We start from the raw sequence: 27,341 nt of genomic DNA on the forward strand, positions 1-27,341 counted from the left end.
ACTGAGCTCACAGGACGCTCTGCTGCACTCAGGGAGGGCTCCACTCTTTCACTGCGTCTGTGCTGTCACCCGTGCTGACGAGAGCTCGACAAGGCAAATCCAGGAGACCCGTGCCCTGAAAGGGCCCTGTGAGTTCAGCCCTGAAATGCACACTTTGCTTCTGGTCGGCCTGGGGCCAGGGCGCCCACAGGCGGCCCTTAGCCATTTCCCTTCCCCCGAGCGATCAGACTTCCTTAGGAGTAAGTGTGATTTGTATGAATTTGAATTAACAGCCTGCAATGCGGCACCGTCACTGAGCAACCGGAAGGGGCGCAGCCACAGCCACGGGCAGGGTCCCAGGCGTCTCCTGCAGGGACCCCTGGTTGGGTTCCTGGATGGTGGGCAAGTCCCAGGAGAGGAGCCTGAGCAGCTGGCGGAGGTGGGGCCGTGGCTGTGTAAGCTGGGAAGGAAGTGTTCTACTGCTGTAAAGAGCAGGCGTCCGCTCGGAGTTTGGGTGACGCTCAGTCCTGCTGGGGGTCGGGGTGAAGGTCGGGCATAGGGCATGGGGGAAGGAAGGAAGCACAGAAGATGGGAGCCTCTGTAACCTTTGCCTTTTTTAAGCATTTTTTAAAGATATTTTTTATTGATTTTTAGAGAGAGAGAGAGAGGAACATTGATGTGAGAGTGGAACATCGATCGGCTGCCTCATGCATAACCCCTAACAGGGATTGAGCCCACAAAATGGGCGTGTGCCCTGACTGGGAATCGAACCGGTGACCTTTCAATGCATGGGAGGACGCCCAACCAACTGAGCCGCACCAGCCAGGCTGCACCTTTTGTCTTTTTGACCAGACCATGTTAAAACCCAAGAGAGTTTGGCCCCGATATTGCTACTGGATCAATAAGTTCAGAATAAAGACATCCCAATAGGAACAAAACTCACCCTAGCCGGTTTAGCTCAGTGGACAGAGCGTTGGCCTCCAGACCAAAGGGTCCTGGGTTCGATTCTGGTTAAGGGCATGGACCTTGGTTGCAGGCTCCTCCCCAGCCCGGGGCCCTGGTCAGGGCTTGTGAAGGAGGCAACCAATTGATGTATTTCTCTCACATCGATGTTTCTCTGTCTCTCCCTCTCTCTTCCACTCTTCCTAAAAATCAATGGAAAAATCCTAGGGTGAGGATTAACAAAAATAAAAATAAAAAAAGAACAAAACTCCCCCCAAGCCGAGTTCTTCCTGAGCCTGGGGCCGGCAGGCCTGCCACACAGACCTGAGATGTTCACAGGTTTCTGGTCTAACTCTGGCGAATCCAGCGCAATCCTCCCACGGCCGCCTGAGATCCTCTCCTCCAGGCAACGCCAGCTCTGATTTCCACTCAGAACACATACGCTGCGCCTGGGGACAGGCGAGCATGAAATGCACTTCACTAGGAGCTGAAAAGCATGGAGGGCGAGTTAATTTTCGGAGAAGAAAGCCGGCGGCGCAGCACAGGAGAGCGGATTCGCCTCTGCGGGGCCGACATTGATTTTCCCGCGGGGAGAACCACCAGATGAGCTGGCAGTTGAAAACATGATCTCCGCCTTTCCCCCCCTCTCCCCTCAGATCTTACATTTCATTTTAAGACCAGGAAACAACATGAGATTCAAAGCCTCACCCAGAAGCAGAAGTGGAAAGGAGGGTTCCGGAGTTTCTTCGCTCAGAGAACATACTTATCAAAGGCTTTTCATAAGTGAATGCGAATGATGGGTGGAGTGAGGGGCGGGGCTTCCCTTGCTTGGTTCTTGCTGGACAGAGGCAGCCTGAGAGCTCAGGGAGGACAGAAACCCCCCCACTTCCGGTCACCAGCAGGGCTGCCCTGGGCCTAGCCTTGCAGACACCCAGGTCCTGCCCCGCTTCCCTGGCAGGTGAGCTGGGCACAGGCCTGGGCCAGAAGCAGAAGCCACACGTCCTTGGGGGGAGGGGCGGACAAGCAGGAGAAATCACTCAGGCAGGAAACGTGCTGCCACCCAGAAGGTGACCTTGGCAGGGCACGCAGCTCTGAGCCACACTCGCACGGTTCTACGCGGAGGCCACAGCTCTGCTCTTAACAGAGGGGCGAGCTAAGCTCAGGCGCTCTGATGCCTGGCATTCCAGAACACAATTCGGTAGGCCTTAAGAAAAAAAAAAAAGCAAAGCTGATAAATATGGAATTGGGAACGAGATTGCGGACAGGGCTCAGGCAGGTGGAGGGTCCGATAGGCTAAGCCTCTCAGCGCCATAGGAAATCCACGTTTGCACACCTGCCTATGTCAAATGGGATCAGAGGTGAGTATACAAAAGTGCTTTGCAAATTGTAAGGCATATATAAACGTATGGCACTGAACCGCGTAAATATATAGCACCTACTGTGTGCCCCAAATCTCCCAGACACAGCTGTGAACAAGACATGTTCTCGGCTCACTCTCCGGCCCTCCGGCCGCCATCTCTGGAGGAGTGAGCCCTGAGTCCTGCTGCAGGGGGAGCTCACCACAGGGATGGCCCCACTGCTCTCCTGCACCCCGCCCTCGGGGCTCTTCAAGGTCCTGATGCCCAGCCCTGGCTCTCAGGACCCCAGTGCTCTCCAGTCTCCACCTCTGCTCCCCTCCTCCCAGCCCGCTGTCTTCTTACCAACTCCATTCAGAAACCCCCAGAGCGACAGGCCAGCCTCTTTTTTTTTTTTAAATCCTCTCCCGACAGTATTTTTCTTCTGATTTTGAGAGAGAGTGGAAGAGAGAAGGAAAGACAGAGAACTATCGATGTGAGAGAAACGCATGGATTGGATACCTCCTGTACAAGCCCCGACCAGGGCCCGGGCAGGGAGGAGCCTGCAGCTGAGGTGCATGCCCTTGACCAGAATTGAACCCGGAACCCTTTGGTCCATAGGCTGACGCTCTATCCACTGAGCCAACCCAGCCTTTCTAGTTGCTCATTTTCAAATATGAATGGACAGTGGCTGCCTAAGGCAGGGGTAGGGGTGGGGATGGATGAAAAGATTAGGGGATAACAGCTAAGGGACTGTTCTCTGAGGAGAATATGATAAAGAGGCTCTGAAATTAATTGTGATACTTGTACAACTCTGAATATACTAACGTCACTGAATTGTAAACTTTAAAAGGGTAAATTATGTGGTGTGTGAATTATATCTGAATAAAGTTGTTAGATAATGTGGACAACCAAAAAGCATCTAGAGATGCTTCAAGAGAAATTTATAGCAAGAAAAATACTAGAATAAACTGAAAAAATGAACTTAAAAGAAACCCAGTTCATTCAAAAAATGGAAGAGAATTTTTTAAAAGACCAATTATCCATAGAGAGATTTGAGATGTGTCCAAAAAATAGGACTAGGGAGCAAAAAAAAAAGGCAATATTCAAGAAGTTCTTGTAAATTTAAAAACTAAAAATTTGCTGAAATACAAAAATTCGATTAAAGATCTAGAAGATAAAGGATAACGCTCAGAACTTAGAGCTAAAGGCTCAAGACATTGGAAACAGACGTTTAACATCTGACTACCCCAACTTTCAGAATCAAAGAACAGAGAAAATCAAATTAAAAAGGGGGAAATAAAGAAAAATTCCCCCCCGAGATGAAAGAAGACCAGAGCCTTTGTAATGAAAGGGTCTGGCATGAATAAAAAAGCACCTATGTGAACTCTCAGAATATCAAAGTGAGGAGCAGGGCCTGACCACAGAAAGAGATACAGTGGGGGATCGACAAAGGAACCCCAGTCCCACTGGCATCAGCAACAATGGGTCTCGGAAGACAGGGTCCCAGGCTTCTAAATCGTCGTTGGAAATTATTTGAATTGAGACTTTTATACCCCGGGTCTCCATCAAGAACGAGTGAACTAAATCTCCATCTAATGAAGTGGAACATCATCTGTCTGAAGTTGATGTTGGAACATAAATGTCAGCGTATTGCTTGAAGTTGCACAGGAAGCCATTCAAACAATTAAACAATCAGTATTATTTTAAATGGAAAGGGAGACGAGGGATAGAGAAAAGCGGATAGATGAGCTAAATATGTTTTTATAGCTAGGAGTAGGTCATTTTATTAGGTGATATAGAAGAAACACATATCTGAAAATACTTAGAGATATAAAAATAACGACTGGAAGTACGGAAAACAGAAATGGTTTTTAAAAGTTGCTGCTTGGAAGCAGGCCTGGAAGTGAGGAAGGTGCTTTTCATTTTAAGAATGAGACGCAGGTTTTTTCAAGTTTTAAAAACAATAGTGTAGTCAAGGCCTGGGGAGCGGGGCGGAGGGGCGTCCATAGGGGTAGGGGGGGACATCTGTAATACTTTCAACAATAAAGATAAAATTTTAAAAATAATGAAAGGCTCATACAGCAGGAAAAACCTCTGATTGACGGGGCTTCTCAATAGGACAGAAGCCGAGAGAGCCCCGCCCGACGCCCAGTAGCTCCCCGAGGGAGGCTCACTCCTCCTCGGGGCGGCACGTACAGGTACAGTTGTTTGGGAAATTAATTTACTGAAAACTCTGAGCAGTTTGGCAGAAAAGAGACCAGTTTAACCTCGTTGGAAAGCAAGTCAATTCATTGAAAGATCAATTTGATAAATTATTTCCTGATTTTAATAAATTTACCACCTTTTTTCTTTCAAGACTTATTACTCGTGATGGAAACATTTCCGAAGCTCTAACACAGTGGTTCTCAACCTTCCTGATGCCGCGACCCTTTAATACAGTTCCTCATGTTGTGGTGACCCCCAATTTCATTGTTACAAATTGAACATCATTAAAGCATAGTGAGTAATCACAAAAACAATATGTAATTATATATGTGTTTTCCGATGGTCTTAGGCGACCCCTGTGAAAGGGTCATTCGACCCCTGAAGGGGTCGCGACCCACAGGTTGAGAACTGCTGCTAACAGGAAGGTGCAAGCGGCAGAAAACACTAAACATGCCGAAAGCCGGCGAAGGATCAATTAAGTGGGTTGTTTGCCACACGTGAGGCTGTGGAGGCCGCCTCTGGTTCCTTGTGGATGCTTCCGAATGTTCTTTTTAAACTTCACTTAAAATATCAAAATTTAGGTTTTTCTTACCATAATTCCTCCAGTGGCCCATCAGCATTAATTTAGTATTTCTAGCAATTAAACATTTAAATGAAATGCAAATTCAAAAGCATCCCAAAGATATCAAAATTTCAAATTAATTTAAATTTAATTTAAATTCCAAATTCCAAATTCCAAATTAAGGCTAATAAGCTCTTTAGGAATTGGTGAAAGAACATTCAAATGATTAAATGAAAAAAAAAAAAAAGCATAGAAATCAAATGTAGCTGAGACCAGCCCGTCACAATGGAATGTGAATCCTTTATATATATAGATATAGATATATCTAGCTCAAGATACATATTATCTTACTCCACTGCCTACTAAGTTATAGAAAAAAATTACCAGCTCTGAAAGCTGTACTCACACCTCAGGACCAGGCAGAGAAAGGGAAGGGTGTGTATCATCCGTAACTTAAGGATAGAGAAGGAACCGAGAATTAGAGTTGGTTTGTTTGTGTACTTTGTGGTTGAAATGGAAGAGGCTTTAGAGATTTTGAAACCCAGAATCTCAGCCAGAAGGGACAGTAAGCCTCATTTGGACAAGCCTCCCACCCAATCAAATAGTAATTTTTATGAAATCCAATAAATGGTCACGTATTGCATAAATACTTTCAACGATGGGGAATTCACTACTCTTCAAAACGGAATGGTCCATTATCAGGTACTTGATTTGCTATAATGTCTCTTCCTAAAATCCTGGCCTGGACTGTGTCTTCCTTCTTATTCCAAGCCATACCTCCTGGTCCTCCCCCTTTAGCCACCAGGAGGGGGTCTACTCCTGTCCAACACCACAGCCCCAAGACTGAAAAACTTGCTGCAGGTCTCCTTCCCCTTCACAAAGTCTTTTCCACTCGTCACCAGCCATTGCTCATGTAACGGGGCCACCAGATTCCTCTCCTCCTGGTTGGTCACTCTCAGCTAGAAACGCTCTAGACATCGTGTGAGGGACACGTGTACCCAACCCCTTGATATGGACACTATACTGAAAATAACGGAAGTTGTGTTGGCTTTCTTGGCCACCACATGGCACTCATCTCCCTCGACCCCCCATGTGTCAGTTAGGGTTCTTTACGTTGTATCAGCCAAGAAATCGAATTTGAATTGGCCGACAAAACGTGACATTTACCAGCCTGAGTGTTCATGTCACTCAACAGCACAGGGTAGGCTTGGATTCAAGCGATGCTTGAGTGTGGCCAGAATCTCCCCGTTCCTCACCTCTGCTTTCCAGTCTGGTCTCTCTTCTCTCTCTTTGTGGACCAAACAGCCTCCATCAGGAGCCACGGGAAAGGAGAAGGGAAGTCTGCTTTCTCAGTATCTCAGATGCCAGTCCAGGATGGACCGTCACTGGCCCACGGGTCTGACGGCTCAGGTGGCAGGAAAACTCGATTCTCTAGCTGGAGCTAATCAAGAACCACCCTGTGGTCCATCCCAGACAAACCACAGCCAGGACATCTGAGGTTCTTTTAGGAAAGACAATGGAGGAATTAAAGCTAATGGAGCGACCATCTTGTTGATATCAACCAAATGTTTCGAGTTAAGGAGAAAACTTGGCAGTTTGATGTAGTCCCACAAAGTATTAGTCATCTCAGCTTTGCATCCCTGAAAATTTTAAATAAATAACTTCCATGTATCTACCTCATTCAGTCTTTGGTAAAAATGCTGACCTAGAACTCATAAAACGGAGCTCTGTGGCATCAGGCCTCCTATACGTCCCCGAAGGAGGCCATGCTCCGTAAATGGCCAGGGCTAAAGGGGCCGTTTAGAGTATGAATGAGCCTCACCAGCCCCACGTCCCCCTCAGCAGGAAGCGCACCAGGAGGCAGGGTCAGTCCCCGGCTGCAGTCCGGTGCACTCCCTCGGCAGCACTTCCCATGATGCAGCCTCTGACCTCGCTCCTCAGTGCTGAAGCTGGAACAGGACACATCCACCGGGACCGAAGCTCCTTCACGGAACGTGTCACCTGTGCCAGGTACCTGGTCCTCACACACCTGCTCCGCCTCAGGGAGCGCCTCCCCGCCGTGCACCCATCGTCCTCCTCAGCCCTGGACTTCGTCCTAACCAGGGCTGTGCTCTGCCTGAGTGGGCCCCGCTGCTCCCTCTGAAGTTCTAGGACCTGCCCTTGTGGAATGGACTCCAGGTGTCCGCCCTGATGGGGTCCCGATGGCCCAGGGCTGCGGGCCCGTCCTCTCCTGTCTTCGCTGCCTTCCCATCGTTTTCCTTCTGAAATTCTCACTACACTCTTTCTGAGTGGAGCAGTGCAGTGGGCATCGATCTTTCTGGTTTGTCCAGCATCTCCCCTCCCCGAGCTTCTGTCCTGTCCCAAACCTGGGCTTGTGGTGAGGCTGCGAGCATGCATCTCTCCTGGGCCAGGAAGGGTGGATGTGAGGCCCAGAGAAGCAAAGATACCCGTCTAAAACGCACACTCCTAACCAGGCACTCAGGGGAACTGAGCCTTGTCATAGAGCTGGAAACTGGACAGAGGCTGCTGGGAGGCACCCCTCCACATTGTGGGGGAGGCTGTCCTTGTGGGAACAGATGGGGCAGTGTAGATGGGGCAGTGCAGACGGGGCAGTGTAGACGGGGAAGTGTAGAGGAATGAGCAGGGCAGGGAGGGGCTGATGCCGGGCCGTGGGTCCGGGCAGAGAATGTGCACGAGCCAGAATGGCAGGTGTCCGAGGCCCCGATGGAAACCACGGGTAACTAAACCTGTGACAAGTGCCACAGCAGAGGGGATGCCCTCTGGGCTTGGGGCCCTGAGCTCACGTGTGCGCCCCGAGAACAAGACCTTCCAGGCCAGAGTGCTGCCTTCCAGGGGTCGACAGTCATGGAAGGTCAGTGCAGAAATGGCCCCTGGGACGGGTGCTCCAGGAAGGAGGAGTCGGGAGGCCATGCATGGGCTGGAGGCTATGGCCGAGTGTCCCTCTAGCCCGTGTGTGGAAGCCTTCACCCCAGCACCTCGGAATGTGGATGTTTTAGAGACAGGCCTCTGAGGAGGGAATGGCATTCAGTGTGGTCCTCGGGGTGGGCCTAATAGGACTGTTGTCCTTGTAAGTAGACACGTGGAGGTATAGGAAAACCCCAGCTGCACAGTAGATGGCGCTAACCATTGGGCGGTCTGACACTGTAAACATGAAGGGAAATGCAGAGCAGGTCTACCAACCATGGAGTCATCGTGAGAGGAAACACTGTGTCCCTCATGCAGAATGAGTCAGATGCTGAGGACCTGCTTTGGACAGATGTCCACACTTTGCTGTCAGGTGCAGAGGGGACAGGGAGTGACCCTGCTTCTTCCTCTCTGCCCACTAAGGAGAAGTCTCGTCTTCTCCTCCCATCGTCCCCCGCTCCCCACTAGGCATATTTAACAGACGAGGCCTGGGACTGAGTGTCTCCTCAGGGCAGACAAGAAGGGAGACAGGAGGGAAAGGAAAGGAGGAGGAAGTGGGAGAGCCCATGGGAACAGTTTGAGCATAAAGAGTTGAGAGTGAGGGAAGGTGAGTCTCTGAGGAGGTGAGGGTAGCTGGGAAAACAGTAAAAAAGAACAGAGACGGTAGAGGACTATGGAGTGTAGTTTGGACGGAAGTGGGTGATGTACCCTGAAATCTCCAGGAAAGAAACTTGCCGTGCCTATCTTCAGGGCGTGGGACAGCAGTTTGAAAGATGAGGGTGGTTTTTACCTTTGTGTTCTTTGTGAAAATGTCCTTTTTAAAGAAAATATGTTTTCACTGATTTCAGAGAGAGGAAGGGAGAGGGAAGGAGAGATAGAAACATCAATGATGAGAGAGAATCATGGATCGGCTGCCTCCTGCACGCCCCACACTGGGGATTGAGCTTGCAACTCGGGCATGTGCCCTGACCGGGAATAGAACTGTGACCTCTTGGTTCATAGGTCAATGCTCAACCACTGAGCCACACTGGCCAGGCATAAATATTCTTTCCTAGAAGCATATACTATTCTCACAAAGAGAATTAAGCTAATAGAACGTCATGAATATACTGAAAGTCCCCCTGACAGCCTAAAAAAGGCTCGGAAAGAAAATCAACTTAAATTTGTATTCAACATAATTTAAATCAATTTTAAAACTATGTTCCATATTATTTATGTATTTCTTTCCCTTTCTAAATGTATAGCCCACCTCTGTGATACCACGGGCCACAGGTGACCTCACCGCAATCTGTACTCCTGCCTGAGCAGGAACATGCTGCCAAGTTCTCAACCACCGACAGGCAAACTAACGTGGAACTCAGTTCATCCTGTGGTTAAGATCTGACTGAATATCAACTAGAAATAAAATATATGCAATATTTTAAATACTTTCACTCCGCTTAACATTTATGATGCTAAAGGGCAGAAGACTATGCATATATAACCACAGATACGCACACAGAAAAAATGTTATGAGCTAAAGACGGCACATTTCCTTGTACGTGAATGAATTCCCACCTGCTTTATGAAACATAAAGAACTCGGGATAGTGCTGCGTCATAAAAGAACTTCTCCTGAGTGAAAGTAGATGACAGCGGAGCCAGGGAGCTGGGGCAGCAGGGGCTTTGGATGAAACTGGAACGTGGACACCGTCTCCTCCAAGGTCTGTGTTACAGTGTGGCCAAGGTCAGGAGCGATGAAGTCATCACCTGACCTCACTGGTTGTTCAAACGGGGCATTAACACTGCAAACCTGTCGGTGCAGGTGGCAATCCGGTCACCGCTGGGTAGCTCATGCCCAGGTAACTGCCTGCGTCCCTGGCTAACGGAGGCCCCGAGCGTTTGCAGGGACCACATGGAAGGCCCACAGCGGGAATCCCCTCGTGGCCCCTGGGGCGAAGGCCACTGCCCCCTCCCAGATCCCCGCCTCTCGTGCTAACTCTGTGAAAGGGCTCACAGGGCATCGGAGCCATCTGTTCCTTAGTGTCACTTGTGTCGGCGATAAAGGGAAAAGGCGCAAAGTGTGACAGCACCACCCTCTCGCTTCTTGTCACGTGGCTGGTTCAGGATGAGCGTGGCCCTGGCCTCCACTACACCGTGGCAAGCGAACGGCTCAGTGCCGCTCACGTGAGGTGGCCCATGCAGACGGCGCTCCTGAAACCCAGAGCACCTCGGAGCAGCTCTTTACACGCCCCAGGGGAGAGGCACCAGGCGGCTTGGAGACCTGTCACCCAGGGTCAGAGGAGAGCGCTCACGACAGGGACGTGGTGACCTGCCGCACACCAGGGCGACGGGACCCGGATCCAAACACTAGGGCTCTGCGCTGGCGGCCTGGCCTTGCCCACAACAAGAGCCTTTATGTTTGAGTCAAGGTTAAGTCAATAACACGTCCATTTAATGAAGGGACAGTTCGCTCTTCAAAGAAGCCTCCTTGGTAGAGAGGAGGAAATGATGATTCAACAATGTGTGCAGGAGAGGCGCCCTCAAGGCGGTGCCTTCTCCATGGAGGGTGGACCGACACAGCTTGTGCCAGAGGGGCCTGGGCATCAGAGGAAGGGGATGGGGCAGGCGGGGGGGATGGGGCAGGCGGGGGGGATGGGGTGGGAAGATGGGGCAGGGGGATGGGGCAGGCAGGGGAGGATGGGGTGGAAAGATGGGGCAGGGGGATGGGGCAGGGGGATGGGGCAGGTGCAGGGGGGATGGGGCAGGCAGGGGGATGGGGCAGGCAGGGGGATGGGGCAGGCAGGGGTGGTGGGGCAGGTGCAGGGGTGGAGGTGGGGGGATGGGATAGGTGAGAGAGGCCTAGGAGACAGGTGGCTCTTCTCAGTCTGCACCTCCTGGCTGGAACCCATCCCTCACCCAGCAGCCTACAGAGTGGCTCCGAGACCAAGCGCCAACCATCCGCACCTGCCTCTCATTGCAACACTGAGGCTCTGAGAAGGAAGGCTTATCTGCATTCAATGCATATTTTCTGAAAACCCACAGGATTCGAGCACTTGAGGCCCTGGGAAAGCTCGGGCTCAGCCTCCAGGCGCTCTCTCACGAGTCTGATGAAAGCTGACTCACAGTCTGGATTCCAAAGCTGTTCCACCACAGGAGTGAAGAAACCACCAACAGGCGTTCTGGAAACACCCACAGGGTCACCCTGGGGTCACGGCTGGCCCGGGGCCGCTGCCATCCACCTGGTGCTGGCTCCGCGCCACCCTCCCATTCCTCTCCGCCTGGACCGCGCTCCGGGCCTGCCCGGCTTCCCACGCGCTTCGCCTGAACTGACACCCTCGGCTCTAGACCTGCCCTTGCCCTGCTGATCCTGGGAGCGTCCCCGCTCGCTCGGGTCTCCTGAGGCTCTTGCTCAGACGGGGACAGGCCGCTGCAGCCTGGCCGCCTCCGCCCTCCTTCACCTGCAGCCACTCCCCGTGTCCCTGCTGCAGATTTAGACCCGGATCCTCCGCTGTGAGCCCCCAGCGTTGACATCATGCTGCATGGTCTTCGGAGCTCCCCAGAATGTGCCCCTGCTCCCCATGGACCCGCCTAACCTCCCCCCCTACAAACACACACTCCCCTGGTCCCAGATGCTCGGGGGTGCCTTGGGAGCAGTGCGTGCCTTGTGCTGTGCTGGAGATGGAACGCCAGCCTCACATGATGGTACGTGGGTCCCTGCGCCCTTCCCCTCGGCTGCTCCATCTCGGCTTCCGAACAGGCTTTCCGCTCGCTGCACACCAGGCCCGTGGGACCGACAGCGCCCTCTCAGCCCAGACTGGGCGGCCCAAGCGCCTCTGAGCTACAGGAGCACCTGGGTCAGAACACCTCCAGGCGGAAGCCGGACATGGAACAGCTACCGACAGTGCCTTCCTGTGACCCCACTTTCTGTCGCCCTGCTCTCCCCTGGCATCTAGGGAGGTCATGAGGTCAATGATTAGCATGAAGGTCCCCTGGGAACCAGAGAGCCCTGACGAGTGGGAGACGCATCACTACCACCCATCAGACTGCGGGGCTCGCTCGCCTCGATCAGCTGAGGCGAATGCCACTGCCTCCCCAGCCAGGCCTGGGCCCTGTGCTCCTCTCTGGCCCCCCCAGGGCACTGCTTGCTTGTCACTGTGAGCAGCACCCCGTCATCAGCAGCCCTGCATCCAGACGGCACCTCATTCGTTTCCGCGCACCTACAAGGCTCGACATGCGGAAGGGCCTCACAAATGATGAACGAAGGACAAAGAAGTGAACAAAACAAGGCCTGGTTTCACACACCGACCGAGACGCAGATGGGCCTCAAGGAAAAGGGGTCATTGAATGGCTTCAGGACATCAATCCTCTGGCAGAGCAACGCTACTTCGGCCTCCACCTCAGCCCCCAGCCTCACCTGTACGGCTCCATGGTCCGGATGCCGTAGAACAGCGCCTCCTCCAGCAGCCCCAGGCTGATGCAGGCGTCCATGGCGCAGTCCAGCACCTTCAGCTGGTAGATGTTGATGTCGGGCAGCCGCTCCGAGTTGCTGCTGATGATCGCCTGGCACAGGGCCAGCACCTGCTCCCACTCTGTGATTAGCCTGAGTCAAGGAGGCATCGTCTTCACCAAGAAAACAAATGTCAAATGAGACTCCACAGGCTGGAGAGCTCGGGGGGGGGGGGGGGGGGGGACCCCATCACTTTGCACAGAAGAGCTGGCGGAGAGCGCACTTGAGACACAAAGCAGGCAGGTGCCCCCGGAGAAGTGCATTCTGCTCCACCAACAAACCCTCTCCCAGCCGCCGGTGCCCTGGGGATTAAGATTCCCAAAGAACCGTCCTCGCTTCATGTCCCTAAATGTGTTCTCTCTACACTCCATCATGAAATGAAGGCGCTGTTTATCAAACCGAACTAAAGACTAAGTTAATTCAGTTTAAAGTTATTTACTGTCGGCTTGGTGTGACCCCGCTTTCTGAGACCCTGTACCTGGCCCTTGCATGGCCATGGGCAGAGGACTGGGGACGTGGTGTGTGGAACGCGCCTGGAATCCCTTTGAGATGAGTCACCCCACAAGCAGAGCGGAAGCGAGAGTGCTGGCACCGGGGACCTCACATTTTTCTTTAATCCTCACCTGGAAATATGTTGGTTTTAAAAAAATTGTTTTTAGAGAAAGAGGAAGGGAGAGAGAAACATCGATGTGGGAAACTGATTGGTTGCCTCCCGTAAGCACCCCAACCCGGAAGAGAACCTGCAAGCTTTTGGAGTGCGGGATGCTTTGCTCACCGAGCTGTCCGCCAGGCCCCACGTGGTTCTTTCCCACGTGTGAGGTGATGTGTGAGGTGATGTGAGCTGGAGGCCGCGGAGGGTTCTGGGAGGGGGCAGGCCCTTCTCCCCCTCCCCCACCTTCAACGTGTGCAGCTCCCAATTCACCTGCTTTCATGTTGGGATTCCTGGGGTGAAAGGTTTGCATTCCAGATGCTGCAGAAGTGGTGGAGCCATTGACTGTGGATAAAGCTGGGTTTAGATCTAAGTTGGTGTTGCCATTGGCCTGATTTGAGGTTCAGCACATCTAATCTACGCGCTCTGAGGTAGGCCAGGAATAAAAACGCCCAATGTCACTGTGAAAAATGAAAGACTGTACGCAAACATTTAAAAAACCCTGATGTGTCCCACTGTGAACAGCAAGCTCTGGGTGCCAGCCACGCGGGGAAGTGTTCAGTGGGAGGCACCCAATACACACGGCACCCACACCACTGCTCTCCCTCCCTTTACCATGTCACAACCTCGAGAGACGAGGCTGAAGGAAAATGGCTCAGTGGACGGAGTCTGATCGAATGTTCTCCACCCGCCATCCCACACTATCAGTCTCTTCACCACCCAGTGCTCCCCTGGCCCCCCAACTCTAAGCCTCCTCTCTGGGTCTGACCAGCAAGCCCCGCCCCGGACAGAAGGTGGGCGCCCAGGCTCCTTCCTCCCTCCTTCCAGCAACATCGGCCTCCCTGGCATCCAGTGTCAGGGCACTGCTTCGCCAACCGCTGGCAGACACTTTCAATAAACCCATCAGCCGCTGCGAGCGGGGGCACTAATATCTCCGCTAACCCTCACGGGAAATACATGCTTCTGCCGGCGGGGCGGCGGGGGGGGGGGGGGGGTCCTCCCGGAGGCATAATCCTCGCCCCGAGGCCACACCGAGTCTGGTACACAGCACCCTTCCGTACATCACACTCTGTTTTAGGAGAGTCCCGGCTCGGGGAGCTGACCAGTCTCGGAAGAGGTGCACTGATTGAAGAAGAGCAAGTTGGCGAGTATTTTCTGTTCATCTGTGCGTGTGTTTCAGGTTTGCTGAGCGAGTCTCCGGAGGCTGGGCAGCATCGAGGCAGCGTGTGATTCTGTAACAGATGCTGGGCTGACCTCTGTGGCTTGCATTCCAGGAGCAGACATCTGATGCGCAGATGGGGGACATGCCTGCCTCTTACACGACGCTCAACTTTTCTGTGGCAAGACTCTGCCCGGATTTGTACATCCTGGGGTCTGACCTGTTATTTGCCTGTTCCGTTCTATGCGCTCCGACTCATTTTAGAGAGCTTGGAAGTTGACCAGCCTCAGAAGCAGAAGCCAGAGGAGATACGCTGCAGCCCCTGATAGGAACACATCTGCCTTCTCCCCGGAGAGCGGGAAGGAACCACGTGCCAATTCCCCTCGCAGCCCTGGCAACCGTCTCCGGCAAACGGGCCAACCTTCCCTGTAAACACCCCAGTGAGCAAAAAAATGGAATAATTTTAACTAAGAGGCTTTTCCCCAGCCCGTGCCGACGTGTTCGCTCAAGTCACTGGCATGGGCTTGGTGGTGCCTCCGCTCCTGCTGCTCCCAGAAGCGCCCTGGACCCACGCAGGCTGCCCAACAGCAGACCCTCCATGGACAGAGCAGGCTCCCTTCCCCCTGAAAACCTTTAAATCACCGAGGATTAGGGGGAGAGAGGGACAAAGTGGACCCATGTGGGAATTAATCAGCTCCTTGAGACAAAGACGTGGACCACAGGGCTTTTACTCACCTGCTCATCTTACTCTACTGCTTAACCCCCATCCCCCGCCGTCTCTCACCTATAAAGCCCACCTGCTGCGCGTGGCCCTTAAAACCTCATCCCTCCTCTCATCCTGAACAGCTGGCTGTTTCCTGGCAGCAGGCTAGTGCGCCCACGGCCTCCGCACAGGTCCCTCCCTCTGTGGGCTCCAAGCTAATCCCCCAGCACAGCTCAGCGTGGCCTCCTCTGTGACCCTGCTGTGACCTCCCACACTGACGAATCCGTGGATGCCCCCAGCCATATGCAGGCAGCCCTCAGGGAGCCTGCGGGTTGGGCCCAGACCACTGCAATAGGGTGAGCTGTAATCCCTTTGCAGGCAGAGGGTCCTGCCTCCAGTTTGTAAAAAATACACCACCTGTCGCCCCAGCTGGTTTGGCTCCGTGGATAGAGCGTGGCCCAAGGCGTGAAAGGTTGTGAGTTTGATTCCAGGCAAGGGCATGTGCCTGGGTTGCAGGCTCGATCTGGGTGTGCAAGAGGCAACCAATCGATGTGTCTCTCTCTCTCTCTCTCTCTGTCTGGCCCCTCCCTTCCGCTCTCTCTAAAAGTCAGTGGAAACGTATCCTCAGGGGAGGGTTGACAACAACAACAAAAATACAACACCTGTGAAGCACATAAAGCAAAGTACAGTGGGGCCTTGACTTACGAGTTTAATTCATTCTGAGACCAAGCTCATTAAGGAGCTCCTTAACTCAAATTACTCTGTCAACTCAATGCAAAAAATCGGCCGAGAGACAGCTGGTATCTCAAAAAACTCGTTAGTCGGGACACTCGTAAGTCAAGGCCCCACTGTACAATAAAATGCGTGACACCTACATTTTACCTGAATACGTATTAATTTACGGATTTACTGACCCCCTGTGTGTGCGAGTGGTGATTCCAGGGTTGTGTCTTCCTCCTGGCTGAACCGCAAGGTGGGTGACAGCTGGCAAGCCCCCCGGCAGAGTCACAGTCCAGTAAAGCCTCGTCCAGTCAGACTGAGCGTTGTTGGGTGATCCATGGGCCCTAATTCCGCTGCTGGGCCCCACAGGACAAGTCTGTCCCTCTGCAGAGTAGCAGCTCCTTGAGCCCAAGAATGGCTCTCTGGCTCACACATCTGCCTATTTTCCCAATATCCTGGTTCCACTCCTCAAAACTTATTTCAAGTTTTCTATATCCCTCTTAATATGTCCTCGCCAAAACCGAATAACAAATTCCAGGTATGATCAGACTATCACGATCACCTTTCTCATTTTCTAGTCTTTATGGCTACTAACGTGGCCCAAGATCACAGTGGTCTTTCGGGAAGTTAAATTATACTCTTACATTTTATTATAATTTGTTGTTGACTAAAACCCTCAAATTCTTCCCTCTGTTTTGCTGCTCGTCTTTGTGTATATTTACACACCTGAACTTTTTTGCCCAAATAGGTTTTATATACACTCCTGTTGGATTTAAGCTGTTTAGACTCAGGGCTATTTCCAGCATCTTCGAACACCTGATTCTGTCACCAGCCTCGGCCAGCCTCCCCATCGACACCCAGTGGGGGTGTGAGGGGCCTGTGTTCTGTGTCTTCATTCACGGAACAGAATCAGAGGTGGGAGAGGACTGAGGTGGAGCAAGGCACCCGAGTGACAGTGGTCCAATTCGCATCGTCTGTTCAGTGTAGCTGGTCAACCATTCGGTAAGGCGTCTGCCCATGCTAGCATCTAGCATACATTGCCTGGCCTTTTTTTTTTTTTTTTCAATCTAAACTCCTTCCGAAATTTACAAACTCTATCAAAGAAAACCATGATTCTATGAACTCACTTGCTCTTAATGAACCAAGAGGCATCCTGGAGATGGCAGCTTCCTTTTCCATTCCTTCAGTAACCAGTTCTAGATTCTTTACCAAAACCACACACACACACGTGCACACACGCACACACATACACACACACACACACAGGCATACACACAAAAAAGCTTCGCTGGGCTATAGATTTCAGAAATTACTCATTTCTGAGTAAGTAATTTGAAAAACAGGAACCTCTGTGTGACGCCCTCTCCTGTCGTTGACAATTCTGTAAAGAACAGTGTCTGTAGAGCAGGACCCTCCGTTGCAGGTTGTCTTGGTGCCTGGGAAGCATTTATGCAAAGCATCTGAAAGCCCGTTGGAATCTTTCCCATCAGCCGTGTCTCTTGCTTCTTATCCTGTGATTTCCCTTTGTCACGTTTTTGCTCAAGTGAATTCCTCCCCCGGAAGCCTCTGGGCCTCTGCCTCTGTCAATCCTGTCCCCCCGAGACATCTCCTGTGCAGTCTGGCCTCAGTGGAGCCTGCCCAGGTGCTCTCCTAAAGGGGTCTGTCCTTACACTGCACTTCGGCCCACTCCCTCCGGGTCCTTCCTATTTGTGCCAAGAATGTTTACTGCACGGCAACTCCCACTGCCATGGTAGTCTCGGCTGATTTAATATGAAGCCTCTAGATCTGAGGGTCAAGGGCGTTGGAATGGAAGAATTTTAAGCTGCTCTTTCCTGGAGATGTAGGTTACGAGAGGAAGGGAACCCAGGAATTGTTACCTTTTACATATAAAGAGGCCACTACTTACTGACCTGCTACTCCTGGACCATGGAACAGGATAAAGCCCCCTGAGAAGGCAAACCCTGGCCTTGGCTTCATCAACATCAGGCTCCAACCAGTAAGGAAGCAATCCCAACAGCACAACCCAACCCACAGGGAAAAGGATACTCCACTGTGCCTTCAGTTCTTCGATTTTTTTCAAGGATTCTTGAACTTCCTTCCACACTTTCTCATCACCAGTCAGCATATCAGCATCCTGCGCAGGCCAAATTAAAAGAAGACCAATTACTCAATTGAAAAATGGGCAAAGGATCTAAATAGACACTTCTCCAAAGAAGATATTCAAATGGCCAATGAGCACATGAAACAATTCTCAAAGCATTAGCCATTAGGGAAATGCAAATGAAAACCACAATGAGGTGTCACTTTACACACAGAAGAATGGCTGTAGTGAAAAATACAGAAAATATCCAGTGATGATGAGGCTGTGGAAAAACTGGAACTCCCATGTGCTACTGAAAGGCATGGAAAATGGTGCAATCACTTTGAAAAACAGTCGGGCAGTTTCTCAAAAGATTAAGCATAGAATTGCCACAGCATTTAACAATTCCACTCCTTAGGCATATACCCAAGGGAAATGATAATATATGTTCACACACAAACTTGTGCGTAAGTGTTCACAGCAGCATTACTCATAAGAGCAAAAAAGTGGATACAAGCCAAATGCTCATCAACTAATGAATGAATAAAATGTGGTACATCCATACGATGGAATATTAGTTGGCAATAAAGAAGTAAAGTACTGATACACGCTGAAACATGGCCGAACCTTGCAAACATGCCTCCACATGAAAGAAGACAGTCACAAAGGCCTACCTATTACATGGTTCCGCTCATATAAAATGTTCACGGTGGGCAAATCCACACACAGAAAGTGGGTTAGTAATTGGCTAAGGTGGTGGGAGAGCTTGGAGAGAACTGGGGAGTAACGGCTAATGAGAATGGGGTTTACTTTGGGGGTGAAGGTAATGTCCTAAAATTCACTGTGATAATGGTTCTACAACAAATGCATTAAAAGCGATTAAACTGTACACTTTCATGCTTGAATGGTATGGTATGATATATAAATATAAACACATCTCTATCTCATCTAAAAGACAGGACGGGAGAGAGGGAGAAGAGAAAGAACCATTTGTTGGGAGACCTAGAGAGACACTTTAATCAATACAGGGTATCAGTCAAAATGAGGCTAGGGAAGGAAGACGAGTACTATCACACCCACGTCTGTGAACTAATTTTGACTTTTGCGAAAACTAAAAATCAATCAATCAATAAAAAACATTTACAAAGCAATTCAAGACAAAACTACAAGTTACATTTGCTAAAGGTCTGTCCTCCTGTTTAGCAAGCAGGCCCCTAGTTTTCCTCTGTGCGCCCCCCTTCCCACCCCCCCGCACACACAGAGTCAACCACACTGGCAATGGTAGATGCCAGATTCTGTCATCACAGCCAGTTCTGTTAGACAGATGCATAGAGAAGCTGACCAAAGGGTAAGGAGCTCTCTCGGACCCCAATGAAACCAGGCGTTGGAGATCCAGAGCTCCTCAATGGGTGTAGAGAGAAGAGCTTCCCAGGAAGTTATATCAAATCACAACAGGTGGGGGCGATGGTGAGGCGAGGAGGGCAGCCTGTGCAAACTGTACACTGCTCCCTGGAGGTTCTCACATGCCAATAGGGTTGGTTATAAAATGACCCCTGTGAGAGCCACTGTCAGAGCAAGCCTCTGTTACTGGCGGAAAGAAACGCATCTCTCAGGTGTGCCAGGGCAGAAAAAAAGCGGGGACCACGGAGGAGCGCAGAAAAGAGGCCCCAGGCAGGTCGAGCAGTGGGCGTGCACCTGAGAACAGTGTGTGCTGGTGAGTGTGCTCTGTAACAGGCTTTGTGGGTCTCTATGTTGTGCATACGCGTGGTACAATAGGGTGGTTTTTAAAAGGCTCCGTATGTGCACGCTACATCTTTCAGAAAATTCAAAATAAGTACCTAGCTTTCTGTAAATAGATGAGGGAAATAAAATAAGTTCTTTTAAAAAAGCTAAATACCAATCTCCCTTCAAATACCTGCTCCGAGTCCATGTTCATCTCCACAAGCCCCCGTTCCATCGCCTCCCTCCAAAGCCCTTAGCAGCCTCCTGGCCCCTCCCAGATGATGAAGTCACCATCTTACCCTGAACAGTCACAGCCGCCCACGATTCATTTTTCCATTTTATACGGCACAACTGGCAGCTCAAGTCTTAGTGTCTGGGCAAGCGTCTCACTTGTTGGACTCTGTGAAGCAGAACAACGGGCCCCCCCGAGTATCAGAAGATGTGCAGGTCCTGCTCCTGTGATGCCCAGAACCTGACTGTGTCAGGTGACATGGCCAGGAAATCAAGTTGCAAGTGGGTTAAGGCTGCTCGTCAACTGGCCTTAAGAGAAAGAGATGGTCCCGGCTTCCCAGTGGCCCCAAAGGAATCGCAAGGGTCCCTAAGGGTGGGCGGGGGGGGGGGGGGGGGACACCAGGTGGTGTGGTGTGAGAAGGGCCTAACCTGCATCGCTGGCTTTAAAGAGGGAAGAAGGGACCCATGGACGGAGGAGGACTGGCCGCCTCCAGAGGCTGGAGAAGGCGAGGAAACGATTCCTCCAGGACCTTCATTCAGCCCAGGGAGACCCCGTCAGGCTCCCGGCCTGCAGAACTGGACAATAATGAACTTGTGCTCTTTAAGCCACTGTTTGTGATAATGTGTTACCACAGCCAGAGGGAGCTAATACAGACCCTACCATCCCTTCAGTTCTTCTGGCCACTGGAACCTGGCACATGCCCCTCCCTTTCTCTAAAGCTAAGCAATCTGACCACTCATCTTTTCAGTGAACACTTATGAGTGCCCTGCAGGCACCGCTCTAGGCACTGAGCATAGAGCAGTAAAGCGATCAGACAAGCGGTGTTTACACCGAAGAGGTAGGAGAGGTATGGAATGGCAGGGAACACACACACGGAAAACATGTACTTGTCACGGGCAAAACAAATGAACAGGCAGAGAGGACCCCCTGGGTGGGAGTCCTGGTCTCAGGGGGTCCGTTTTGAGCCAGCAGCCAGGGAAGGCCCCACTGAGAAGGTGATGGATGAGGAGAGATCTGAAGGGGGCGGAGGAGGAGGAGATACGAGTCCAGGGAGAGGGGACAGCAGGTGCCACCATGCGGTGGCAGGAGATGCCCAGCTGCTCCTGGAATACAAGGAGGCCGGCGCAACCGAGTTCCCGGGCTGTGCCTGTCCCATCTCCCCGATTTTATTATTTATTTTATATTTTTAATAGTTTGTTGATTGACTTTTACCGAGAGAAGAAGGGAGAGAGAGAGAAACATCAAGGTGAGAGGGCAATATTGACCAGTCGCCTCCTGCACTTCCCCCCCGCCCCCCCCCCCCCCCCCCACCACCGGATGGAGCCTTCAACCGGGCATGTGCCCTGGACTGGGAATTGAGCGGCAACCTCCTGGTGCAGGGGAGACACCGGGCCACTGAGCCTCCCGGCCAGGGCACATCTTCCCCATTTCAGAGCTAAACGAAGGTCTTATTATTCTGCTTTGATCCCGCCTCTCCCAAATACCTCGCACAGAATCTTTTATGTCGCAAATGCTCAGATAACCGTCTGTAGGATGGACCTGAAGGAGGAAACTGACGTTTATTTGGTAATGATCTGGATGTCTCCTGTCTGTCTTTCAATGATTCCTCACAGCCTCCTGGTAATCAATACCTACAATGTACAAATGTGGCACAGACAGCCCTAAGCCACAGTAACTGCGGGAACAGCCTTCTGTCCCTAATTGCCATGCGCAAGACTCAAATCCACGTCTGACTCCAGGGCCTATGCTCTTCCCCGTGTCTTCATGTTTGATCTGAACCTGTTTTTCTCCTGGGCTGCTTAAAGGTGGAACTCATGTGTGGGAGGCAGTAAATTCAAAATATCTTCAAGCCGTGGGTCCTACCATATTCCTCGCACTCGCACTTGGAAAAGGGCAAATCCTCCAGCATGGACCTCACATGGGGCTCTTGGATTCTCCCACCCAGCAGGGTGAGACTACAGGTCCAGGCAGAGCAGCTAAACTACCATCATCTCCACAACAATCCCCAAATAATCCAATCAGCTGTCCTTCGGGTTGCGCCAAAGACTTTATTTACTTATCAGAAGAGCGGGCAAGCTTTGACAGTGCTTCCCGACATCCAGGAACAAGAGCTCTCGAGAGCACTTCATCTCGGAGCTGGACAAAGCTCGATTCTCTGAGAGCTGGCTACCGACTCCCCGGAGGGTTCCGTGGTGGGGAAAGTCTACTCTCAGGTTCCCGGTTCGCTCACGCACTCCCCGCTCCTGGCCCGCTCTGCTCCACTGGGTTCCCACTTCCATTCACTTCTCTGGCTTCCTTCCCATAAATCCCTTTAGGACGCAGCCTCAAATGTACCCTATCAGGAAACCCGCCCTCTCTCTGCCCTCTGGGCCACCACAGCCATCTGCCACCTGTCTTGTACATCAAGTGCCATTAATGATCGACTTTACCATCTCCCCAGCTCACCACAGAGCTCCTGGAGGGACCATGACCTCATCGTCTCTGCATTCCCAGTGCCTATTCGGTAAATGCTGGTGACAGAGTGAATGAATGGGGAGAGAGCAGCGATCGTCTAAATCCCGGGGAGCAGTATTCTAAGGATAAGATACCTTAATTCCACAACAGGAGGAGAATTCCAACTAAGGAAACAGAAGGTGGTTCTTTTCACACCACACTCCCATCTCGCCTTGTTTCCACTACTGACTTGGACATCATGATTACGTGAGAAAAGGGGGAGTCCCTGCTGTCGCTGTCAGCATGCCCAAGGCCCAGACACTGGTGTGGGTCCCGACTGGGACTCTCCCAAGCATGCCAAATCCCACTTCAGCTCAGCCTCGGAGAGCAGCATCGACGCTATCAGAGAGCGGGTTCTGCTGACTCTCCTGGCTCCTACCTCCAGCATCACCCTGAGCCTCCCGCTGCTCACCTGGCCCGCACATCCCGCCCCGTCTCTCCCGGGACGAGTCAGTGAGGCCATCTATGTTCCCGTAGACACAGCTGATAAATCAGTTCTCTAGCGTCACCCCCTTAACTGCGAGAAATAGGTACCAGATGATATGAGATCATCTCCCCACTACATCAAAGGGTGCCACTCAGCACAATTACATCCAATTGGGCAGAAGCACTTCCTTGGGTTTCAGGTGCCAGTGGCTGCAGTGCATGGGAAACCTGTGTTGCTTCAATAGGACAAGGTTGGAGTCCGGCAAGACCGGCTGAGTGTGTCTGGGGGAGTGACCACTGGCTCCAGCGGGTCAAACAGGAGACGCAGCCGTCACGCTGCATCTGGAACGCTCAGACAGATGTGTGCTCTTGGCTCGCAAGCGTTTGATGTTGAAACTCCCGGGCCGGGCTGGCTTCAGATGGTTCACATTAGGAAAGGGGATGCAATGTGCTTTGCAGCTTCCTGTTATCCAGGCCTCACGCAAACTCTAATTAGATTGGACTGGAGAGAGAGGAGCAGAGGACGGGAAATAAAATTATGAAATACTTAAAACTTTTCCAGTAATTCAATAATCCTCGTGTTTTAAAAGAAGAGTTGTTTTTTTTTTCCTGTTTTGTTTTTAAAGCAGAATGAGGTTCAAGTACAGTGTGTGCACTTAGGAGAGAGATTAAGAATCTCTGAAATTCAGAATCCCGAGGGAAATGGAGTTTAATTGTAGCGCCTTGACGGAGGGTGTCTGGTTCGTGGAGAATGTTCTGGGACTAATAGATGACACACAACAGCATCTGAAATCTTCAGATTCACAGGAAACACCTCCGCTGGAACCAATTTCCACCTCCTCTGGCACAAACAACAGAAAGCCGCTCAGAGGGAACTTGAGGGGAAAGAGGCTCACCCATGAAGTGGAAAAAGAGCGGTTAAAAATAGAGCATTCGCTATCATCCTACCAACTGCGAGGCAGTGCAGGAGCTGACAGACGCTGAAGACAGGAAAAGAAGGAATGTTCTCGACTCCAAGCAGCTCGGCGTGAACGATCCAATGAGAAATTAACAAGCTACTGAACACAGTCCTCAGGACTCAGGAAAAGGACACCAGAGTGAGGGTCATACCGTTTGGGTGTGAGTTCCTGCTCCATCGCTGCGGGACCCTGGCAGGGGATGGCCCCTCCTGAGGCTCAGTCCCCTCAGGGACGATAATTCTCTGCGGAGACACACCTTCTAGCCTTTCCTGTCACCTTCTAGAAGCACTACTGTACATGGCACAGCGGCCTGAGTGTTCCATCCCCCCTAGAGACCAGGGCCACCAGGGGCCTGACCCTAATGGAGGAGAGCGCAGGTGACCGTGTAACGGGGACCAGCAGCGCCACGCCCCATCTCTGCATCCCCCTCCCTCTGCCTGGAAGGCCGCCCTCCACTTAGTCCTCCAGAGGATGACTCTCCAACCACGAAGAACCAGACCTAATGGCCGCCAACTTCCACAGGCACAGTCGTCCGTGCACTTCCCAGTGGGTCCATGATGACTGCAGGAGGAGCAGACTGTGATGAGGACGGAAAGGACGCCACGCAGTGCGGTTACCAGTGCCCGGCTCACCGCTGCAGCCTGATGTCACTCACCCGCTTCCTAGAGTGGTGTGGCCTCAGAGCCACAGGTGCCGTGCACAGGAGGGTGCGGCCGGGGTCTCAAGTCTGTCCTCTCAGGAGCTCGGAGCTCCCGCCTCCCCCCTGCCTGGCCCCTGAGCTGGCTGACCCCAGGAGAGAGGTCCCCTTCTCAGGCGGCAAGCCGTCTCAGCCAGCCAGTCACGCCGATGCAACTGAGGAGCATCTGGGCAACGAGGAGCACCAAGTCCAGTCCAAGCAAGTGCTGCTCGAGGACGCCCCGCGGAGCCTCCAGCAGCGCTGTTCCGTTTAATTGCCATTGAACTTGCTGTTCCCACGGTCGCTGCCAGCATTTGCCAATGCCCATGAGCTTTACTTTGCAGGCAAAAGCAGGACTCTATGGCAGCTACCAATTTGCACCAGGCCATCACGGGACCAACCGCAGGTTCAGGTGGCTCTCAGGTCCCATGTGTACGTACAGTGACTGTAGTGGGCAACGCTCCAAACTCAGTGAGCGTGGGGTCTGCTTATCGGCCACAGCAAGCACATCAGGTTCTCTCATCTGCGGCCCCCAAGCGGGGGGACGGTGGGGGTGGGGTCCACACTCACTTTAGGTATCGAGTCCTGGACAGGAGTCTAGATGTGCTTTCACAGGGCGATCGATAAGGAAGCTATTTTCCGTGACGTCAGGACCTGTCCCTGTGCCTAGTGGGTGCCTTCCCCGAGCTCCCCCACCCATGCGGGGCTGGCCGGCTCCAGCTCACGGGTCCCCACTGCCTCCTGGCCAGGCGGCTCCAAGATGCTCCCACCACAGGCCAAACAAGCAGGAAGTTCAAAGGCGCACATCCTGGGTTGAGGAGGAGGAGGATTTTTAACAGCTCAGTCATATTTTCAAAAAGAAAGAGCCCGGAATTGCATTTGTCTCCCAGTGGAGAAAAGCCAGCGTTCCTCCAACTATTCAAAAACCATCCTCCGGTGAATCAATCCAGGCCGCGCTCCATTCCTGGAAGCTGGGGGCTGGGTCACCCAGAGGGCGATCGCTGGGGGGCTGAGGGCCTGGCTGGAGGCCGCTCCTAAGGGCTGGGAGGGGCCTGGATTCCATAGTTCAGCTTTTGCCCCACTTCACACCCCTGAGCCCCCACTATTCCCTGTCCCAAAAGCTCAGAGCTCATACTCTGCCTGGCGACTCTGCCCATGGCAGCGAGTGCCGGCTGAACGCAGGGCGAGACCCCGCGCCCCCCGCCAGCAAGCCCACGCCTGCACTTCATATTCCAGTGCACTCGGTCTGGCCCGCAGCCAGGGGACCTCTTTCTAATGTCAGAGATAAAAGGCCTGGCCATGTCTGGCACGCTGCCCCACCTCCATTCTCTTGTAACCATCTCATAAACCAAGTATGCATCGCTTGTACAGAGCCTTCCAGACAGAGGTCTGGTGGAGCCGCATAAACATTTCCAGATGATGGTCCGAGGTGTCCCCACCACGCAGGAGAAGGGCGCACGGGGGTGGGGGGCGAGCTCACGGAAGCCACGGAGAGAACTGGAAACGTGCACGCAGTGTACACTCAGAGGCTCCCGCTGGTGGAGGCTGCTCACTGCACCGCTGGGCCACGGGCATCTTGCATGAGGACCTGGCATGGTGGCAACACCAAATCTCAAATCTGCCCCCAACAGCACAGGTATGGGTTCTGTGCACTGATGTCTGACGGGTCCTTATCAAATCCCGGGTTCCAAAATGGCACCAGGGGCTGCAAGGTGGCACCGTCCTCTCTCCTCATGCTCCTTGCCCCGGAAATGCCATGATGCCGGCTGCAGAGGATTCATAAAGCCACTACCTTCTGATCAGCTTTCATCTGCTTCTTGAGTCACATCCAGGGGACAAAAGTACACCTCTCCCCGATCACCACCTAATCCCAAACCTTAAACGCTGCCCGTTAACATGTACTTCACTCTCTGACTTCCCAGAGGGCTTAGAAGTAAGAGTCCAGTATCAGTAAATGCGCAGCACCCCTTAGACTAGGTGCGGATCTTCTTTCTGCAAGTAAACAATGTGAGGCTCTTCCTCACTCTGTCCAGCAGCAGAAAGAACTTCAGAGAGTTTGTTTAACATGAGAAAACCTGTCCTTATCCCCAGTGGGAGCTGAACTATTGGGGACGTGCCCATTTTAAAGAATATGTCAGAGGCTTTAATTCACTCTGGGAGGCTACAGAGTGCAACTTCCTCCTCACCCTCGCAATAACGCGCACACACACACAGGTACCCAGACACGCCCCCCCCCCACCCCCCACCCCCGTCCACCAGGCGTGCTTTAGAGATACTGCAGCCTCCAACTCCCCTTCAAACCCAGCTTCTCTTCCCTGCTGGCAGGCCTCCCGCAGTGGGTATATATATATATATATATATAAATATATATATATATTTAGAGTCACCTGACAGCTGACTAAATATAGGTCCCACCTGGGCAAGCGACGGCAGCATCTCTCGCAGGCGAGCAGGTGTCTGCATTCTTTACAGTCGGCCCGGTTATTCTAACGCCCAGGCAGGACCGAAGCCCTGGCCTCTGCTGCCTCCTCACGCTTCTCATCTCTGTGACCACACTGTCACTTTCCATGCCACACCGTTAAGATCTGCTGCAAGTTCCTAATGGGTGAGGCTTTCTCCCTTGTCTGCTGCGTCTACAATGGCACCACCCGTTCTCCACTTTTGATTTATAACAGACACAAAGAGACCCAGTCCACAGCTATGAGTAACAATGTGCCCTTTAGACGTATGTCTTCAGTTCAACACCTGCCAACATTTCCCAGATGTACACTAGAGCGAGGCATTGATGAGGTGTGGAGAGAGAGAGAGAGAGAAAGCACGCGCGCCTGGGTCTATGGCAGCACAGAGAGAGGGCCTTTGCCCAGCCTGGTTGAGGGAAGCGTCCTGGAGAAGATGCCTGAGCTGGGAGGCTGGGGAGGTGTCAGCCAAGAGCAGACACGCAGGAGGGACCAGTGCGAGGAGCAGAGGGGCAGACGCACAGGGCCTGGGAGGAGACGGAGCCACGTGGTCCTATTCCAAGTTCAGGAGGTGGCGGGAGGGTGGTGGCACCCCGGTCCGCTATTGGCTCCTGTGTCTGCATGGAGG

At 52.3% G+C, this 27,341-nt stretch overlaps 1 protein-coding gene across 5 annotated transcripts in view; it reads right to left on the reverse strand.

Moving 5' to 3' along the window:
* The window catches only part of SMYD3 (SET and MYND domain containing 3), a 521,599-nt gene that overhangs the window by 40,010 nt on the left and 454,248 nt on the right, over nt 1-27,341 (reverse strand). For all 5 annotated transcript variants that reach the window (XM_070401161.1, XM_070401162.1, XM_070401163.1 and 2 more), the window contains 2 exons: nt 17,716-17,803; nt 12,346-12,520 (listed from right to left, as the gene is read on the reverse strand). In XM_070401161.1, the coding sequence (XP_070257262.1) occupies nt 12,346-12,520; nt 17,716-17,803 (263 nt within the window). The remainder of the gene's footprint in view (nt 1-12,345; nt 12,521-17,715; nt 17,804-27,341) is intronic.

This window comes from Myotis yumanensis, unplaced genomic scaffold, assembly GCF_028538775.1.
Source record: "Myotis yumanensis isolate MYYU_CA2020_CCGP unplaced genomic scaffold, mMyoYum1.0.hap1 SCAF_22, whole genome shotgun sequence".
NCBI classification, from domain to species: domain Eukaryota; kingdom Metazoa; phylum Chordata; class Mammalia; order Chiroptera; family Vespertilionidae; genus Myotis; species Myotis yumanensis.